General features: G+C 45.5%; 1 protein-coding gene and 1 non-coding gene across 2 annotated transcripts in view; both read left to right on the top strand.

Moving 5' to 3' along the window:
• LOC129692400 (calreticulin-like) overlaps positions 1-1674 on the top strand; it is a 30657-nt gene extending 28983 nt beyond the window's left edge. Inside the window, exon 9 of the mRNA XM_055628737.1 lies at positions 1426-1674. Within this exon, the coding sequence (XP_055484712.1) occupies positions 1426-1674 (249 nt within the window). The remainder of the gene's footprint in view (positions 1-1425) is intronic.
• An 11969-nt stretch (positions 1675-13643) lies between these two features.
• On the top strand, positions 13644-13747 carry LOC129692623 (U6 spliceosomal RNA). The gene has a single exon (XR_008722730.1). It is a non-coding gene; the product is annotated as a U6 spliceosomal RNA (small nuclear RNA).
• Positions 13748-21116: the final 7369 nt, after the last annotated feature.

Here is a 21116-nt window from a genome sequence, read left to right on the forward strand (position 1 = left end):
ACACACACACACACACACACACACACACACACACACACACACACACACTAGTTAAGAGCAAGAATGTTTTAGATAGACTGCTTAGGGTCAAATCCAGGCTCCACCCCTGACTAGCTCTATGAAGTTGGTCAATTTATTTAACCTTTTTCTCTCAGTTGGGAATAATGATAGCAGCTATCTTTTAAGCTCCTGATATTTTGTATGTGTTCAGTACATGCTACACCATACATTTACTTGACAGATACTTGGTAAGAACTGGTTTGCCATGGCAGTTGTTAGGGACATAGCAATGAAATAAAATTGGGACGTTTCTATCTTCATAGGGCTTATATTCAGTATAGGGAAAACAAAATGTAAAGTCCGTATGAGCTGGGCATGCTAACACATCCAACCCTATAATCCCAACAGGGGGGAGGCAGAGGCAGGATTAAGGAAGAGTTCAAGAGTTGGGCATGGTGGAATACAACTTAGATCTCAGCACTCCAGAGGCAGAGGCAGGTGGATTTCTGTGAGTCTGAGCCCAGCCTGGTCTACAAAGTGAGTTCCAGGACAGCCAAGGCTCTGTCTCAAAAAAAAAAAAAAAAAAAAAAAAAGGAAAAAAAAGAAAAGAAAATTAAAAAAAAAAAAAAGAAAGCATTCAAGGCCATTCTGGACTATATAGCAAAACCCAGCCTCAGGAACAGAATAAACAAATGAATGAATTAGAAAGAAGTCCAAACACTGGATGGCTCACGTAGAAAGTGGGATGCATAACGTTACGATCTCTGTGACGAATTCAAATACCACACAAATATTGTTTTGCCTGTGGTGAGCAGTGACACAGACACCTAATAATAGACGATGAATCGATTAATTTTATTTTAGTAGTTGATTTTTAAGATAATTTGATTCCTAAGCATTGTTATTATGTTTACTTCGTGTGTGAGTTCATGCACATGCCACAGAATGTGTGTGGTTCTCGCTCATTACGTGAGCCCCACAGGGATGAAACTCAGGTCGTCAGGTTTGACACCAAGTACCTTTACTTAGTCCTCTTGCCAGCCCACTTTATATTCTAAAGTTATTTTACTTTAGTTTTTATTTCATTTTACGTTTTTCATTTTGAGACAGGGTCCTAGGTAGCCCAGGCCAAGCTTCAATTCCTTGTCTAGCAGAGGATGACCCTGAACTCCTGATCCTGCCTCCATCTCCCAGGTGCTAGGATTACAGGGATACAACAGTAAGCTTGGCTTCAAATCTATTTTATTTACAAAGGAACCATACATCAACACCCAGACACAGATTTCTCCCCTCCCCAGAGGTACTGAAATTTAGATGTAAAGGAACACCATCCTGGGAATCTTGAGGCCAATGGGAAGACAACAGATGTTTCTAAAATGGGCTCTCTGTTTATGTGAAACTTTGAAGTCCCACATTTCTAAACAGGATATAGAACAGCAGTGGAGAGAGCTGTATGAAGAAATGGAGAAAAAGAAGGAGGCGGAAGAGGCCAAGAAGAAGAGGGAGAAGGAGCGAGCCAGGCAAGAGGATGTGTGGGGGCTGGATGAGGAGGACGAGGAGGAGGATGGAGAGCAGTCCGACGAAGCAGATGAAAAGCCCAAGCAGAAGTACAGCGCTGGGAGGACGGCTCTGGGCAAAGAGGAAGCCCGCTTTGATCAGAAGGACGAACTGTAACCGCAGAGAGAGTGGCTATTCAAGGAAGCCGGAGACAGTGCTCATAAAGGGAACTGGCCATAAGTTAGCAGATTACGGGAAGTAAAATGCCTCGCTCTTCTCGGATAAACTTTGGATTTATATCTTCACACCCCCTCCCCACTCTTTTAAAGAAAAAGTAGTTAAAAGTACTATCATTGTTACGGTGTTTATGAAATGAACTGTTTGGTAGGCAAGCTTCTGTATAAACTTGGTTCTCACTTTCAGGCGCCCTGTGCGCCTGGGTTTTCCTTCTGTCTAAGTGTATGCATTTCTTAAATCTACTGTGCAGCGCTGACAGTTGTACCCAGTGTTTCCTCTTCTGGGTGTACTGACTGAGCCCTAAAACCAAAATCAGAACAGCCTCAGAACACTGAAAAATACTTCCTGGAAGTCACTTTGCTTGCTGTTCATGACCTAATGTTTAAATGACTGTCACTTGCTGGCAGGTTTGCTGTCTTGTTTCTATCTTTTTTGTTCCACCTGCTCTTAGCACCATTATCTCTTGCATTCTTGTAGTTCTTTACAGATGAGAAAGCATTTTCCCACAGCGTGCCTACAATGCATCCATTCAGTCTGACAGTGATCACTGCAAAGGTCATTGCTATCTTCATGTTACAGACACAGAAACTTGTTGGGGGTCAGACAGTAAGGGACGGGCCAGGGTCTAAACGTGTTTGTCTGGTCCAAACAAGTAGAAGCTTATCCTTCTACTGCACCAGGCTATTTGAAGGAATATTTATTACTATTGAATACAGACAGTAGCCAGCCTGTTACATGGAAGAAATGTCCTTTTGGGTGTCTGTGTGTCTCTGTGTGTTTAATCCAAATTTAAGGAGCCAGTAAACCTAACATAGGGCTACAAACATGAATCAAGGTGCTTACTAAATATCTTAGGAAGAATGAACTCCTAGCACTTGGGAGGTAGAGGCAGGAGGATCAGGAGTTCAGTAGCACCCTCCACTACATAGTGAGCTCAAGGCCAGCCTAGACTAAGACCCTGTCTCAAAAAACAACCAAAAGCCAACCAAACAACCAAGCAATGAACTCCCTCTGCCTATGCCTGCGGGTTTCAGAGACAGCTTCATGAAGAGAGCAACTTTTGAGCCAACTATTGAAGAATGCACGAAAGCATAGAACAGATTTGGAGTCAAAGAACAAGGAGCCTGGACAACAGGAAGTGGAGTCATAAGATCAGTGAGAGCGGCAGGAAGTTCTTCCTTCCTCCCTGGGAGCTGGGCCCTAGTCTGTTCTGTTTTTTGTTTTTAGAAAAACTAAACAGTTAGTTTTTAAAAGAGTATCTTTTATTTATTCTTTGACATTTTTATAATACACAACACACCTACCCCCCCCCCCCCTTTGAGACTGGGTCCCCATGGTCTCACCATGTTGTGCTGACTGGCAGAGAATTTACTCTGAAAGCATAGGCTGGCTTTGAACTTTCTCCTACCTCAGCCTCTGAGGGCTGGAATTGCAGGCAGGCAAAAACTGCCCAGCTCCTAATGGTGGGTTCGGACTTTTGAAGTATTCTAGATGAGGAGCAAGTAAGACGGGTAAAGGAGCAAGCCTTCAAGACCCGAGTTTCATCTCCGAGTTTTCCGTAGTAGGAGAGGACCAAGTCTGTAAGTTGCCCTGTGACAACACACAGGCAGCGTGTGTTCATACAAGAACTGATAAACCTGAAACAAGTAAGCGGCCGTTGGGTGTGGAAAGAAAGATTAGCACGCTGCCAGCCCAGGGACTACAGAGACGTTTCCCAGCCAGGCGGGGTGGCCAAGGCACGCCATCCCACAAAAGGCAAAGTTTCAAAACAACGGCAAGTTTGAAAACATCACACATGAGCTACTGAGGGTCTCTGGGGCGCTGCCTGATACTGAGATGTTCCGTTAGAGACAGTGGCCCAGACCAGAAAAGAGCTGAGATGAGCTTCATGCAGCTAGTTTATGGCGCGGTTTTCTTTCTTCCACGGAAGGGGTCAGGAGAGCACCCTGTGTCCTCTCGGCATCGAGGAGCGCATGGTACTTTTTTGTGAGTGGTGATAATGGGGAGAGACTCAGAACAATCTTGGTCTCCAGACTGCCATTGAGCGTCAGGGTGACGTAGAATCAAGGGGTGGTCTCGGAGGCCTCAACACTCTAATTTGATTACTTCTTTTTTTTTTATTTTAATTTTTTCTTCACAATTTGTTCATTATACATCCTGGTTGAAGCCCCCTCCCTCAGCTCCCCCTCTTCCACCCTCTCTACCTTATTCCCCCACCCCCTTCCCGGGGTCCACTGAAAGGGGGAGTTCTCTACCATTGCCATCTGCCTATAGCTTAAGTCTCATCAGGACTGCCTGGACCCTCTTCCTCCATGGCCTGGCAAGGCCTCATTGCCAGGGCCGAGTGATCAGAGAGCAGTCAACTGAGTTCATGATAGAGGCAGCCCCTGCTCCCCTCCCTCACAGATCCACATGGAGCCTGAGCTGCCAATTTTCCACATCTGAGCAGGGGGTCTAGGTCCTCTCCATGCATGGTCCTCTGTTGGTACATCAGTCTCTACAGGCCCCCCCCATGGGCTCAAATCTTTTAGTTTTGTTGGTCTCCTTGTGGGGCTCCTGTCCTTTCCATGTCCCTCTATTCCCTTTCTTCCTCCATAAGATTCCCTGCGCTCTGCCCAAAGTTTGGCCCTGAGTCTCAGCATTTGCTTTGATCCCCTGTTGGGTGGAGCCTTTCAGAGGACCCTGTATAATAGGCCTCCATCCTGTTTCCTTTCTTCCACCGCTTCTGGTGTTTATACTGCTTGCCATTCTGAATGAGATTTAAGCATCCTCCCTAGGGTCCTCCTTAGTGTTTAGCTTCTTTAGGTCTGTAGATGGCTGTCCTATAGTATATGGCTAAGATACCACTTATAACTGAGTGTATACCATGCCTGTCTTTCTGTTTCTGGGTTACCTCACTCAGGATGATATCTTCTAGTTCCATCCATTTGCTGCAAATTTCATGATTTCCTTGTTTTTAATAGCTGAGTAGTATTCCATTGTGTAGATGTACCACAATTTCTGTATCCATTCCTCAGTTGAGGAGCATCTGGGTTGTTTCCAGTTTCTGGCTATTACAAATAAAGCTGCTACGAACATAGTTGAACAAATGTCCTTGTTGTGTAGTAGAGCATCTTTTGGGTATATGCCCAGGAGTGGTATAGCTGGACCTTGAGATAGAATTATTCCCAATTTTCTGAGAAAGAACCAGATTGATTCCCAAAGTGGTTGTACAAGTTTGCACTCCCACCAGCAGTGGAGTAGGGTTCCCCTTTCTCCACATCCTCTCCAGCATGTGTTATCACTTGAGGTTTTGATCTTAGACATTCCGATGGGTGTAAGATGGAATCTCAGAGTTGTTTTGATTTGCATTTCCCTGATGACTAAGGACTTTTGAGCATTTTAAAAAGTGTTTCTCTGCCATTCTATATTCCTCTGTTGAGAATTTTCTGCTTAGCTCTGTACCCCATTTTTTTAATTGGATTATTCGGTTTGTTGGTGTCTAATTTCTAAACCCACACACATTTGGACACCTAATTTTTGACAAGAATGCCAAAACCATACAATGGAAAAAAGACAGCATCTTCAACAAATGGTGCTGGTCTAACTGGATGTCTACATGTAGAAAAATGTAAATAGACCCATATTTATCACCCTGCACAAAATTAAAGTCCAAGTGGATCAAAGAGCTCAACATAAAACCAGACACACTAAATCTGTTGGAAGAAAAAGTGGGGAAGAGCCTTTGAACTCATTGGCACAGGAGACAACTTCCTGAACAGAATACCAATAGCTCAGGCGCTAAGAGCAACAATCACTAAATGGGACCTCATGAAACCGAAAAGCTTCTGTAAAGCAAAGGACACTGTCACCAGAACAAAACGACAGCCTACAGATTGGGAAAGGATCTTCACCAACCCGACGTCCCATAGAGGGCTAATATCCAGAATATTTGGTTACTTCTAATGAGAAAAGTGAAAAATGATGTGTCCAAAGATACCTAAAGTTAGAAAGTGTGACAGTGCAGAATTAGTCTTGTCCAGAGCCAACTCTTCATAGAGCCCCCTTTCCTGACTGACTGGATCTTGTACAGAGAGCTGAGCTTTCCCAACACCGTGGGCTCTCTTTGGCTGTCGGTAGGGCAAGCTGATAGCTGTTTTCCTCCTCTGTGCAGAAGACATCTTCCAAAAAGAAGAAAGAAATTAGATTGCTTCTTCTAAGCTGTAAAATAAAAATCTTATAAATTGCTACAATGACAAAGCTGTTACAAAATAAATGCGTGTATCACAGAATGCTTTTTAAAATTAGTTTTTGTTTTTTTTTTTTAATGTATCTAGTTATTTACCTGCATGTATGCTTGTCCACCACTTGTGTGCCCGGTAGGGCAGAGGCCAGACTAGGACATCAGATTACCCTGGCCCCAGAGTTACAGGTTGTTATAAGCCGCCATTTGGGTGCTGGGAATTGAATCAGGGTCCTCTGGAAAAACAGCTAGTGCTCCTGGGCTCATACCACGCTTTTAAAAGACATTTTGTGTTGTGCTTGCGTCCCTAAACGCTTCCCAAACGTACCGGGCCTTGAGCCCAGCTGGCATCTCCGGGAAGAGGCAGAAGCAAGTGTGTACGAAAACAAAAACCACGTGGTGACAGAGAGGTGGCAGGGGAGGAGGCAGCTTTGCACAGAGCAGCCCTCTGTTTCAGCACCAGGCAGGCAGGGAGAATCAGGCTCTGCGGGAGGCGTGGCCGGAAGGGAAGGGGCGCCCTGGTCCCCTTCATGCCCCATGAACCTGGCCCAGCATCCTCTGTGTACACAAGTGTTCCTCTCTGTGCACTTCAGCTTACCTTCCAAGACACCAATTGTCTTCTCAGTTTACTTAACCACCTCTCAGCAAACTGCAGGTATCTGCTTCTCACTGAGCTTATCGCAGAATCCTCATCTCTTCCTCATCCCTGCCCTCAAGCCCTTCCGGTTCAGTCCTGCTTATCTCTCCCTAGGCAGAGGGCTCACCAGCTCAAGCTGGTTCCTCCACTCCTTCAGTCATCAGCTTAGGAGCCTCCTCTTCACACTCCCTCTCTGCCTTCTACTCGTTAACGTTTAGACAGTATTTTACTAGGTAGCCCTGGCTGGCCCGGAACTCACTGGGAGAGTTCCTGGAGACTCTGCTGGGGTTAACAGTGTGTTAACCCACTGTTAACACGCCGCCATCTCTGCTTCTGTGAGTCAGATTTCTGTCACTTAGGGGCCGGTTTTCAATATCCTCTCACTGTCCTCCGCATCGTTTTCTGCTTCCGCAGCCTGGATCCTGCAGTGATAGCCTCTCCGGCCTGACTGCCCTTCTCTGTCCACTTCCCTCTTGGAGGCCCTCCACCGTCCGCTGTGGAGCTGGGGTCCTGTACTCTACCCCGCCCCACCCCCATCCAGCAGCCTCTCCACCCTGGTTCTCACCTGAGCTAGGGTGTCACAGGGCCTTTTCTTCTGAACACCAGCGCTCTCCAGATGATTGAAAAACATACATCTGGTTACATGCTTCAAAATAATTATTTTCAGAAACATACGTGTTTCGCATAAAGCCTTTGGGATTATGTATGTGACAGCCCAAGGTTCTGGTTTCCCGCACCCTAGAGACAGTTATGCAGTGTTTATTGTATCGCCTCTAGGCATTGTGCTCATTAGTTGATTGATTGGTTTGACTTTGTACATGATACATTACCAAATCTTTGGTCCCTGACAATGGCGGTGAAATTTAGTCTTTGGCTTTTTCCTGCTTTCTTACAATGAGAACTAAATTTTGTTTAATATGTTTTTGTTTATATATATTCTTTAAAAATATGATTTTTGTTTTGTGTGAATATTTTTACTTATGTGACATTTAGGTTTCGTTTTGTTATTTTAGATCTTTTCTCTGATCGCTGTTTTGTGAGGGTCTTCAATATTTAAAAATTTATTATGGTTTTATATGTGGGTACATGTTGGAGGGGCATGTCACGGCATGTGTGTGATTCCCAGCACGTACACAGCAGCTCACAACTGTCACTTCAGTTCCAGGGATCCTCTGAAAACACTGCACACATAAGGGACATAGACAACTAAGTATGCAAGACACTCATACAGATACATAAAAAATAAATAAGTCTTGCCAGATGTAGTGGTGCATGCCTTTAATCCCAGGACTCCAGAGGCAGAGGCAGGTGGATCTCTGTGAGTTAGAGGTCACCCTGGTCTGCATAGTGAGTTCCAGGACAGCCAGGACTATGTAGAGAGACTCTATTTAAAAAACAAAACAAAATCCCCAAATAAATAAGTAAGTCTTTAAAAAGAACATTTAGTTCTACTATTGTAAGAGTAGCAGACATCCCCGAAACAAAAGACAGGTTGAAAAGAGGGGGAAAGATTTTTTAAACTGAGGATTTATATTATTTAAAAGATTGAGGCAGAAAGATTAGGAATTCAAAGCCAGTCTGGACTCTATTCCAAAACACAGATAGATAGATAGACAGATAGATAGATAGATAGATAGATAGATAGATAGATAGATAGATAGATAGATAGAAGATCGTTCTGAAATGAAGGATCAAAAACTGAGAGAAAACTATTTTTGCCCTTCAGCTCAATGAGCGCTGGGCAATCAAGAAGAACCATGGCTGAACAGAGGGTAATAGATCAAGAGGGGCAGCTTGGCCCTGTCCATCTGTTCAGATTCTGCTCGGCTTCTCAGTGTGGGTGGAATGAGGTTTTTAATGTCTCACCATCAGACAAATTGTCCTTTACAGAAAGGAAGGGGAAAGTTAGGCTAATATTTCTAGTTCTTATGACCCACCTTGGGAAACTGAAATTCTTACTTCAGTGACTAACTTCAAGGGAGAAAGAGATGGGAGAGAGGAAGGTCGAAGAAGGTCAAAGAGAAATTTGCATCCTGGGCTCTTCCAGTGTCCTCCAGTTCAGATGACTTGGCACACCAAAACACTATACTTGGTTGTACTGCTTCACAAGCCCCAAAACACACACTCACAATAGCCCCCCTCCTCCCTTCCTCCTCCTCCTCATTATTATTACTACTACTGTGTTTTTGGGGTAGGGTCTCACTCTGTAGCCCAGGCTGGCTTCCATCCAGCCTGGGTCAGAGCCCAGGTAACTTGTTAGTAATTTCTCCAAGCTCTCGGAGCTGGAAGTTTGATCCAACGCTCTACAATGGAGCCTCAGTTCCTTCACTACCTTTCATTAGATGTCCAGGGATTCACAGCGCCTTTGCCTGAAAAATGGAGGCTGTAAGAACTCCATTTTGGCCTTGTGGTAATATTAAATGAGATCACTGACATAAAGCCTTAGCCTAGGAAAAGATCTCAAGCTCAAATATAAATTCAGATTTCCTTTTTTAAAATAAATTTTTGTCATGAAATTTTTATAATAAAAAATAATTATTATAAAATGTTATTTTGCGCTTATGAGCGTTTTGCCTGCATTATGTTTTTGCACCACATGCATACCTAGTGTCTGTGGAGCCCAGAAGAAGGTCATGTATCCCCTGGAACCGGAGTTATAGATGGCTGTGAGCCACCTCGTGGGTGCTGAGAATCAAACTTGGGTTCTCCAGAAGATCAGCCCATACTATAAGCCTCTAAGCCATCTCTCCAGCCCCAATTCAAATTTCTTTATTGAACATATACTATTTGGGTCACATACTTGTGACCTCAGTACCTGAGAATCAGAGGCAGGAGGATCAGAAGTTCAGGGTCAGTCCTGAGCGCATGAGGCCCTATCTGAAAATACCATTGCTGAACAATAAAACAGTAAGAGCCACGACCTTCCTTTCCTTGGAGAATAACTGTTGTCAGCCCTAATGCCTGCAGAGTCCGGAAGGAACTGCTGCCAGCAGGCTCCCATGAGAGACTTCGTGTTCCTTATTGTCCACTGGAGTTGATAGCTGCCGCTTCTCACCGAGGAAGGGTTTAGATTCAGGCTCAACTGAACACAGAGTGCCCCGTGGGGGTTTCCTGCATAGCAAGAAGCCATTAGTGACTAGGGACACCACAGATTCCGTAAAGACAGCCTCCTTTTACAGCGAGGGAGATGGAGAGCAAGAAAGAAACTGATTTGATGTATGTGACAAAGCCCACCAGGAGAAGGCAGACCCGTCAGATAGCAAGTGCTTGCCTGGCACACGTGAAACCCTCAGGAATGGAGAGAGAGAGAGAGAAGGGAGACAGGGGCAGGCAGAGCTCTGTGGGTTCAAGGCCAGCCTGGCCTTCAGCTTCAAGGATCAAAAGTTAAGATACCAGCACGGCCATTTATTAGACCTTAAACTTTGTACTCGTGACCTCGTTTTTAAATTTCAGTGTCCCTTATGTGTTGAGTGGGGGTTTATAATGTTATCTGCTGCACACAGATGTGAGGTCGAGCTCAGAGAGCACACGAAACCGACTCACTGGCACAGGATCCCGCTCCATAGATGGCTGCTCGAGCCAGATGCTGTAATGCTGTAATGCTGCCTCCAACAAGCTTCCGTCGCGACTGCACACCTCTAAGAGGCTCACTGTACATCCAGAAATCTAGTGGGGGTTCTTGCGTGTGTGTGTGTGCGCGTGCGTGCGTGTGACCTTGAGCCCGGTCACACAGGGACGGCAGGGATGGGCTATTATTCTTTTATCCTTAGTTACTGTTTTCATCTGTTTAAAGGAAATGGCGTTCTTTACCTCCCGAGGTTGCTGGAGGAACAAGTGCGGATTTTGGCACGCACCTTGCACTTTAGAAACACTGTGTACGTGCATGTGAGGCCACGATTTGTGTTTACTAGTCTCCTGGGGAGTGAAATGGACTCCGAGGTGGACTGAGTCCTGCTTCAGAGTTTGGCTTTTGGGGAACGTGGGTCATTAAGTTCCTGCTGCTCCAACTGCTGCTCAAACCTCAGTCCCTGTGCCTGCAGACTCCGAGTTCTTGTGAAATCGTGAAAAGAGGTGCTCTGCTGACCATCCCCACCCCCACCCTGCCAGAACACAGTGGCCTGGACTGGGGCTGGGAATACAACCCACAGGCAAGCACCCTGTGGGGTTGCCAGTGACCTACAAACGCAGCTTGGCGTCTTGAAAATGAGTTGGGCAAATCTCTCTCTCTCTCTCTCTCTCTCTCTCTCTCTCTGGAATCCATCTCTGGAATCCAAATCAGGAAACATGAAATGACTCAGGCCATTAGCAGCAATAAAAACCAGGGCTAACAGTATGCAAACAGAGGGGCTGGGAGGTGGAGGAGGATATGCATGGGAAGAGATAGAATCTAGGCTATGACAGACTCAAGTGGTCAGTGTGCAAAATCGTGATTAAACAGAAGCTACGAAAGACACTTTGTTTATGCAACAAATGCTAGCGTTCCTCCAGAAACAACAAATGTGTTGGCCTCTTATGAGAGCATGAGAGTGACTCAGACACAGCATTTGTCTCCCAGCACACTTAATTTTGGTGAGGGAAGAGAAACAAGTCAGCAAACGAATGATTGCAACTTGCTAAGAGCTAAGGAGAAAATAAACACAGGATGGAGGCAGCCTGGGAGGGAGGGACCTCACTAAGAGACAGCGCAGAGGGCTGGTGACCTGGCTCAGCAAACGTGCCACCCAGCCGGAAGCCTGTGCTTTCCGTCCATCCCAGAACCCTTGTGGGGAAGGAGAGAAGCAGCTCCCGAGAGTTCTCCTACCTGCAGGCTCAACTGTGGCGCTTGAGAGCCCTCTCCCCAGGACATAGATAAAAAAAATTAAAAAGGAAACAGCAAAGGAGGGAAGGCCTCTGACTAGAAACTGAAATGAGGTCTGAAAGACAAGGTGGACCCAGCTGCACGGCGGTCAGGGGCAGGGATATTTGAGAGAGAGCATGCAGCAGCTGGTGGCAGAGAAGCAGCTGGGAGGGAAAAACACACAAACACGAGCATGCACATACGCATGCAGCACACATGCACACACACACACACACACACACACACACACACACATGGAACAAAAGGAAAGGAAAAGCCAGGTGTGGAGTGTGGAGCACGTTTGTAAGAATTTAGTTCAGGAGTAGTGAGACGCTGTCAAAGCATTCGAGGCTGGTCAGTGACGTGACCCGACACGGTGTGGTAAATAATATTAAAGGGAAGGACCTGCGCCGGAACCATGTGTCAGTGGCTGAAGATGCTTTCTGATGAAGGCTGGAGGCTTGAGTTTCACCCTTGGGACCAATGTAAGAGTGGAAGATCCAGCTCCATGAAGCTGTCCTCTGACCTAAACACACACACACACACTCACACACACGTACACACACCCATCATATATATTTCTTAAAGTATTGAAAGAACAAGAACTCGGTCTGGGCAGAAACCCAAGTTCTAAGTACTACCATTCACCAAATGCACGATCTTGAGTACATTTCTTAATCTTTCCATGTCCAATAAAATTGAGGTAGGTTTGAGTTTTACTTCATGGAGTTGTAGAAAATTTTTAAAAAGGAAAGAAAAAAAGGCATACTCTCTCTCCATATACATACATATATTTTGGTTGAACCAGTTTTTGTCACATACCGGATACGTAATGACTAAGTTGCTATTTATGTATTTGTTTGCTTACTTATTTATTTATTTATGATTTTTTTGGGGGGGCAAGGTTTTTCTCTGCAGCCCTGGCCATCCACCTGCCTGAGCCCCCCCCCACATGATTATCGTGGTTACAGAGTCCCGCTTTGTGGTAAGGCTGGCCTCATACTCAATCCTCCTGCCTCAGCCTCGTGAGTTTGGGGAATACGGGCACACACCTCCATGCTGGTTAAGCTACGCACTATGTTCTTTAAGTCTTTGTAGCTGTTATTCAGAGGATGAGTGTGTGGGAAGTGAAAAGGAGGAGTCCCTGAGGGGAGGCCAGTTATGCGGAGAACGAGCATTTGGAAGTTAAGTGGCGCGAAGTGCTGGCAAGGAAGCAGTCAGGAAGGTCTAGCTGGACATGCTTCGGTGATTTTTGCAGGTAGGATGGGTATTGTAGCTGAGGAAAATGGAGGACTAAAGAGCAACTTCCAGGGAGGTGAATGGCTGACATTTGCTTCCGAAAGGGATCCTGAGACGAGCAGGCGTGGCAGAGAAATAGGCGTGTTAAACTTGGGTGTCCGTGAGATGTCTAGGAGGCGTCCATTCGGATGTCAACACAGTTGGAAACCAGGAAAGTCTGGGACCAAGGTATGAATTTTAAAGTTACTAGCAAATAAGCATTTTTTTTTTCACTTGAGGGACTTAATTTTTATTTTTCAATTTTTCATAAATATATACAAGCTATTTTAATTATATTCAATTCACATTCCTCCCTCCAACTGCATTTAAAAACAGAAGCCGTTTAGACCACCTGGAAGAGTTAACACGGGGAAGTGAAGGCAGCCATGAAGAGGCCTGAGGAATTACAGATGTTAGGGCAGGGGACTAGAAAAGGGGAAGAAGAAGAAGAAGAAACTGTGGAAGAAGGGAAAGTGAGAGGCAGCTGTTGTCAGAGGCAAGAGTGGTGAGTGTTTCAGGAAAATCTGAGCGGCCGGTTGATGCAGCAAGGGAGCCAAAGAGGCAAGAATCTGGGTCACTGAGGAGTAGGCTCTTTCAGGGAGGGCCGAGAAAGAACCACGTATTAACAGGCACCTCATGTGCGGCCTGCATTATCGGTGAGATGTTTGCTTTACCACCTTGTCCCCACCACAGCAGACTGAGACCCTGAAACCTTGGGCCCAAATAAATTGTTTCACCCGTAAAAACCAACCAACCAACCAACCAACCAACCAACCAACCAACCAACCAACAAGGCATCAGTGAGGCTGAGAGGCTGCTCAATGTGCAAAGCTGCTTGTCACCAAATCTGATGTCCTAAGTTACATCCTGGAACTCACATAGTGAAGGGAGAGAACCAGTTGGAAACAATTGGGTACTAAGATGAATTAGGGGTGTTTCTTTTGATAGCAGGTATATTAAAACTGGAACGATGCACAGAAAATTTGCATAGCTCCTACATACAGATGACATACAGATTAGTGGAGCATTCTATTTGCTTTTTGCAGGAATTTGAATTTGGGAACAACACTAGCTTTTACATGTTCAAGGTGAAGACTAAATCAACAGGGATGGGTGTATTAAGTCAGTTATGGCGTCTCACATCTTTAGTCCCAGCCCTGAGAAGGCAGAGGAAGCAGGCAGCTCCCTGTGAGTTTGAGGCCAGCCTGGTCTACACAGCAAATTCAAAAGAGAATATAGTTCTTGAAACGGAACATCAACAGAAACTAATGAATTTAACTACATTTAAATATGTGATTTACAATGGCTTTGAAAGGAAGACCAATCCACACACACACACACACACACACACACACACACACACACATATATTTTACTACAGCACTTTCAGTATATATACATATTCTAAAAACAAAGCAAAATGGCAAACAAATCCTGAACCCTATTTAGTGAGTTATTTTGGTAATGGAATCAATGCAGCAATTCTGAAACTACTTTGTGTTACAACATTGAATAGGTGAAAAAAAGTAGCCAAGGCTCTGGGGAGCAGAGTTGTCGCTGTGGGAAAGAGAGAGATGCAAATGAAGGAAGGGCCCTAGGGGAGCTCAGAATTAGAAGTACCAGTAATGAAGCCATGATTAAACACAGTTAACTAAATTAAATGGCTATCTCAGCTCCCCCTTTCCTTGTTTATTAAAAGGGCCTAGAAGCAATTATAGCCCAGGAGCAATGAGTGTACCTGCGGCCCAGGTCTTGGTTTCTAAATATTCATTCCCTACAATACAGAAAGTTTCTGGGAGAAATGGTTGACTTCCTGAAATAGACAGGAAAGTACAAGATGAACCTGGGGCATCTTATATAAGAAAGCAAGGAGGTGCAGGGGGGGGAGGAAGAGAGAGAGAGGAGAAGGAAAGAGAGAGGAGAGGGAGAGAGAGGGTATTCAGAAGGCAGCTTGAAGGATTTCTCACTACTCAACACTGGGACAAGTTAAACAATAATAATAACGCGGTGAGAGTGATAGATTATAACCTAGTAAACAGAAGACAGATCCATGAGTTTATATTGATAACAATATACAAACAGATAAATATGTGAAAGAAGGGATAGAGGCGTGGCCTTGGTGCTACAGACCTGTAACCCTAACACTCTGAAGACAAAGGCTGGGGGGCCAAGAGTTGGCTTGGTAGTACATTTGAAGCCAGCACAGACCACACGAAGCCTGAGGGTGGGAGAGGGGATTACAGGCGCACACCACGATGTCCAGATGCTCCCACAGATTCTTAATTCAAATATATCCCATGAGCGTCCGAGCTAAAGTCTTTGAGAAAGCCTCAAATTTCCCTCTGAAATCTCACAAGCCAGGCCTCCCTCACCTGCTCTCTCAACAGTCGCCTCTTGTAAACTCTCCTAGAACATTCAGTCAAGCTCTGAGCACTCAATGGCTTTTCCATCTGAAGCTCCAAAAACCCTTCCACGATCATCCTCCAAAACATCTCGGCTGGGTCCATTACAGAAAGCTCCCACTCTCTAGAACCAAGTTTTACCTTTGTTTGGTTTCTGTTGCTGTTGTAAACACCGTGATGACCAAAAAGCAACCTGGGGAGGAAAGGGTTTTTCTTCAGCTCCTAGGTCACGGTCCATGACTGAAGGAGGTCAGGGCCAGAGGACATGGCAGGAACCTGAAGCAGAAACGGTGACCGCCAAGGAAAGGTGTTCACTGGCTTGCTTTCCCCCAGCTTGCTCTGCTCTCTTCCTTACACAGCCCAAGCCCACCTCTCCAGGTTCAGGGCTGAGCACAGTGGGCCGGCCCCATGTCCATCAGCCATAAAGAAAATGCCCCACAGACCAACCCCCAGGCTAATCTAGTGGAGGCAGTTCCTCAGCTGAGACCCTCTCTTCCCAGGCAGCCAGCTGACTACTGGCCGGCATGGTAAGATTGTACATAATTGTAACAACTTAAAATTTCTGAATTTGGTCATAATTTTAGGTGGTTCTATTGCTATATGAAAGAATATCTTTGTTCTTGGAAAATACAAACTGAAAAAAAGAGAAAGAGAGAGAGGCAAACAGGGACGGGGGTGTGGTTCAGCTGGTAGTGTTTGCTTAGCACAAAGCCCTGTGGCTGATGCCCAGCATTGCAATAAATGGGCATGGTGTGTAGTGGGCATCCCAGCATTCTGCAGACAGAGGCAGGAGGATCAGAGGTTGGAAACTATGCTCAGCTATATAATAACCTCAAAACCAGCATGGGCTACTGTAGACCCTGAGTGGTAAAAACAAAAAAAAACAAAAAACAAAAAACAACAACAACAACAACAACAAAAACCAACAAAAAACAGAAAAACAGCAAAAAGCAAATTCACACTGAGGGCTGGAGTGCAACTCAGTAGCAGAACCCTCGCCCAGCAAGCACAAAGCCCTGGATTCAGTCCCAGCACTACAAAAACAAAGAGGAAAAAGGAGTCATGAGGGGGAAGCAAAGACATGGCCCTGGAGAAGGGTCAAGGGTCACACAGTGATAAAACAGCTCTCTACAGGTAGGAGACATTATCTGGACACCATGGCACACTGTTACCTCTAGGATCACAGATACAGAGAGGCTGATGCAGGAGACTCACAGGTTTGAAGCTAGCCTAGAAATGTATCAAGGTACTGCGTCCTCCACAAAAGATACACAGATACTAAACTAGGCCTGATCACTACGAGAACCGGGTTTTCTCCTGTCTTTTCTCCCTTCCTTCCGTCTTTCCTCCTTTCTTTCCTCCTTTCCTCCTCTTTCTCCTTCGTGTGCTGTCTGTGTGTGCATGTGTAGATACACGTATTTACCTGTGCAGGTATATGTGGGTAGAGTGTTTGGCCACTGTGGGGCTCTCCTGCCTCCACTTCCTGGCACTGAGATGGCAGCTGTACACCACCGTGCCTTGCTTTCATGTAGGTTCCGAGAAGCTGAACTGGATCCTCATGTTTTCGCAGCAAGTACCTTCTCCACTGTGCTGTCTCCTCACTTCTCTTTTCCTTTTCCTTTCCCTCCCTCCCTCCCTCCCTCCCTCCCTCCCTCCCTCCTTTCTTTCTTTCTTTCTTTCTTTCTTTCTTTCTTTCTTTCTTTCTTTCTTTCTTTCTTTCTTTCTTTCTTTCTTCCCTATCAGACCTAGTCTGGCCTAGAACTGTAGATCTTTTTGTCTCCTCTTTCCTCCCTAATGCTGGGATACCAGGCATGTGCTACCATGTCAAATCAAGCCCTCAGGGATAGAGACAGAGAGACAGAGACAGAGAGAGGAAGGAAGACACACTTAGGTCTTTTGATTTGTCTTTATATAGACACCATGCGCTATTTTACATTCGAGAAGCCGGAAGACATTTGGGCCACCACCACCTGAGGGCAGTAAGAAATGATGCGCCTCTTTCCCGGTGGTTTTATTGCTTCATCTGCTGAAACAGATCAGCACAATCAGAAAATGCCAGTGAGGGCAGAGATGCAACTCCTCCCTTGGCAGACTGCATCTCGGGGCCATGTCAACTCCCGGGGTCATCTTTTAAGGAACTGAAAGACTCTTCTCTAAGACGTACCAGTTCACATCTTCACCAGCTGCATGTGAGAGTTCCAGTCTCTTTTAAAAACGATTTCATTCAGCTATTCCTGGGGTGTGTGTGTGTGTGTGTGTACCGGTGTGTGTGTGTGTGTGTGCGTGTGTGCGTGCGCGTGCATACACGCGTGTGTCAGGGTGTGCCTGTGGAGGTCAGAAGACAGCTCCGGGAGTTGGCTTTCTCCTTCCACAGTGGGTAGCTACAGGAGATTGAAGCCAGCCAGTCACGGCAAACACTTTCTACCCGCTGAGCCATCTCACGGAACTGAGGGCTCTAGTTTTTTTTTCGTGTTTCTGACAAAATTGGATTATCAAAATAATGTTAACTATTCTTTTTTAGGTAACGATACTGAATTGTTCATTTAAAAATATACATAGCTGGCTTAGTGGGTGTAAAGCTGTATCTATCTTGTTGCGGTTTTGATTTGTACTTCCCTAATAGCTAATGATGTTTATTTAATGTTTGGTTTTTTTTTTTTTGCCATTTTGATATCCATTTATTATTGATATCCATTTATTATCCAAATGTAAACGATTTCTTTTAGTTTGGTTCTGTTTTGTGTTTTGAAGCGGCAGGAGCTCGCTAGGTTCCTCAGTCTGACCCAAACTCTTGGGCGCTCCGGGCATGCGCACTCACCCTGCTGTCCCATTCAACAGTTACTTCCACAGGAGTTCTTACCGCTTTGCTCAGGCGGCTCAGGAACTCCCGGGCCCTCACTTCAGCTCACAGATGCTGAGACAACCAGTGTGTGCCACCACACTCGGCAATTCTTTTGTTTTGAGACAGGAGCTCATGTATCCCGCCCTGGCCTTCAACTTCTGATTCTCCCAAGTGCTGGAATTACTACCCTAAGTTTATGTGGCACCAGGGATTGAGTCCAGGGCTTTGTGCACAACAGGCAAGCGCCCTCCCAGCTGAGCTATACCCTAGCCCTATCAGTTAAAAAATATGATATTTTAAAATGTGTGTGGGGCAGTGGGCAAGTGATGGGAGTAGATATTTTCCCTCCCAACTTCAGGTTGTCACACTTGGCCACAGGCACCTACACCGGAGGAGAAAATGGGCTTTTGTATGTTAATTTTACATCCTCCTACTTGGCTGAAAGCGGTTATTAGACCTAATTGCAGGAACGACCCTGAGGGTCTCGGAGGTGTAGGTCCTGCAGGCTGTGACAGGGGTGTCTGACTTCTCCCTCGCTGTACCCGGTCTCTTCCCTTTGTGGCCCTGCTTAACTGACACAGGAGGCACTATGCAGAGTAAGAGTGAGGAGTGTCAGCACCCTGCCTCCTCGTTGCTTTCAGAGCACACGCTCTCAGCCCCCACCCCCGCTTTGGATAACCTTGGCTGTGTATGTCTGACAGTATGCTGAACTTCTGCTCCTTTCACATCTATTGTGAATATGTAACTTTTATTCTTACTGTCTCCTTATGCGTTGTATTACAACTGTTTACTTATTTGTTTTGTTTATTGGAGGCAGAGCCTTGTGTGGCTCATGCCTTATTAACTATGCTTTATTAACTATGTAGCCAAACATGACCTTGAACTCCTGGCCCTCCTGTTTCTATTTCCCATTGCCAGGATCACAGATGTGTGTGCTGCTATGCCTGGCTTTGGCTTCATTTTGATTTTTTTTTTTTTTTTTTTTTTGAGACAGTGTCTTGTATGGTCTTATCTGGCCTGAAACTCACTAAAAGTGAGAATGAATGGAGTCTCCATCTTCCTGTCTCTACCTCCCAGGTGTTGAGATTATATTGGTGCCGTCGTGTCCAGTCGAACTGGTTTATTCTAATTGTGTGTATGTACTTATTTTTTTAAGCTAGCATGATTGTCTGTATGTCCATCCTGGCTTGGAGAGTGCAAGCCTCAATGGAACAGGTGGAACACGGTGGAAGAGGACACTTCTGAGCACCACCAGCACACATCCGTGTGTATGCACTCACAGGGACAGACAGACAGATAAATAAATAAATAAGTCAGTCTTTTAAAAGGCATTAGATTTGATAGGCTAGGGTCAGATAGAAGGGGGGGAGGACCTCCCCTATCAGTGGACTGGGGGAGGGACATGGGGGAAAAGAGGGGGGGAGGGTGAGATAGGGAGGAGACGAGGGAGGGGGCTGCAGTGGGGATACAAAGTGAATAAATTGTAATAAATAATAAATAAACAAAAAAAGGCACTAGATTTGAAGAAGCGGGTGCCCTTTTTACTGCGACTAGTGATTCTGCTTCTTTGAGACTCTCCAGAGAACCAATTCTCTAAGCTTGCCCCAGCTTATTCCTGGTTCTGTCTGTGATTTTTCTAGTTCCCCTTTCATCTTATGATAGCCCTTCTCTTTCCCAGATACACAGTAGATGATATTTCCTTCTGTCAACCATCTCAGCAGCTGGGCGATGATGGGACACACCTTTAATCCCAGCACTCAGCAGGCAGAAGCAGGTAGATCTCTGAGTTTGAGGCCAGCCTGATCTACAGAGAGAGTTCCAGGACAGCCAAGGTTACATAAAGAAACCCTGCCTTGGGAAAAAAAAATTCAGCATAGACAGAACACACTTGCTCTTCTGTACTTTGTAGACAGGACCTTTACTTCTAAAGACCTGGCCCCCACTGTCAGCCATGGATTAAGAGGTTGACGAGAAATCCTCGTTTTTCGTTATTTAAAAAAATGTTAATGTGAGTGCATCTTTTGCCTGTGTGTGTGTGTGTGTGTGTGTGTGTGTGTGTGTGTGTGTGTCTGTGCACTCAGTGTCTTTGGAGGCCAGAAGAGGGCGTCAGAGTCCCCCGAGACTGGCATTACTTGTGGCTGTGAGGCTCACCGGGATATAACCCAGGTTCTATGGAAGGGAAGACCAGGCAGTATTCTCAACTGCTGAACATTGCTCCAGCCCAGTTTTGTTGTTTTAAGATTTATTTTATGTGTATGAATGTTTTATCTGTTCATGTTAGTGCACCCTGTGCCCATGAAGGCCAGAGAGGGCGTGAGATCCTCTGGAAATGGAGTTACAGGTGGTTATGAGCCACCTGACATGGGTGCTGAGGACCAAACCTCAGTCATCTGCAAGAGCAGAGGCTGTTCTCTACAGCTCATCTCTCAACCCCGCCCCCGCCAGCCTGCGGATTTGAAAGAGGGAAGTGTAAGATCAGAAGGATGTTTTCAGAAGATTGCGGAGTGGGGAAGGGCATGAGCACAGAAGTGGGGTGAGGGCTGAGGAGCTTTAGCAGTGGTCCAGAAGAAAGACGGTGGCTGGGGAAAGAGGAAGGAGCTATCAGGTATGGGTGGACTGGGAAAATGAAGATAGAACTTTGGGTACATATTGGAGAGTTAGCAAATAGAACTTGCTGGTAGGCTGGGCTTAGGCTGTGAGAGAAAGCATAGAATTCCAGGGAGAACCAAACCCAGGGCCTGGAACAAAGCCCCCTCTATCTGTTATAATGTGGCATATTCAATATACAGTTTGGGTCTTAAGCAAAGACACACTGTGCTTATGGCTCTAAAAACTTCGACTGAAAGAGTCGTCTATTTTCATTATGTGTATTTAAGAAGGATGCCTTCATTTTTCCCAGCCACACGAACCAGCATTATCATCATTTGCAAAGCACCTGACACTGAGCTCAGCTCTTTCACAGAAATCGCCTTACTGAGTCCACCCCCAATAACCAGGAGAAGAATATTATCATTTGTGATTTGATTAAGGTTATAGACTTACAGTAAGGGGCTGAGCTGACTGAATCAGAATGCCTCAAACTCTCAAATCCAGCCTCCCTCCTTCTTTCTTTCTTTCTTTCTTTCTTTCTTTCTTTCTTTCTTTCTTTCTTTCTTTCTTTCTTT

The sequence above is a fragment of the Psammomys obesus genome, unplaced genomic scaffold (genome assembly GCF_907164565.1).
Source record: "Psammomys obesus unplaced genomic scaffold, mPsaObe1.curated_primary_1811, whole genome shotgun sequence".
Lineage (NCBI taxonomy): Eukaryota > Metazoa > Chordata > Mammalia > Rodentia > Muridae > Psammomys > Psammomys obesus.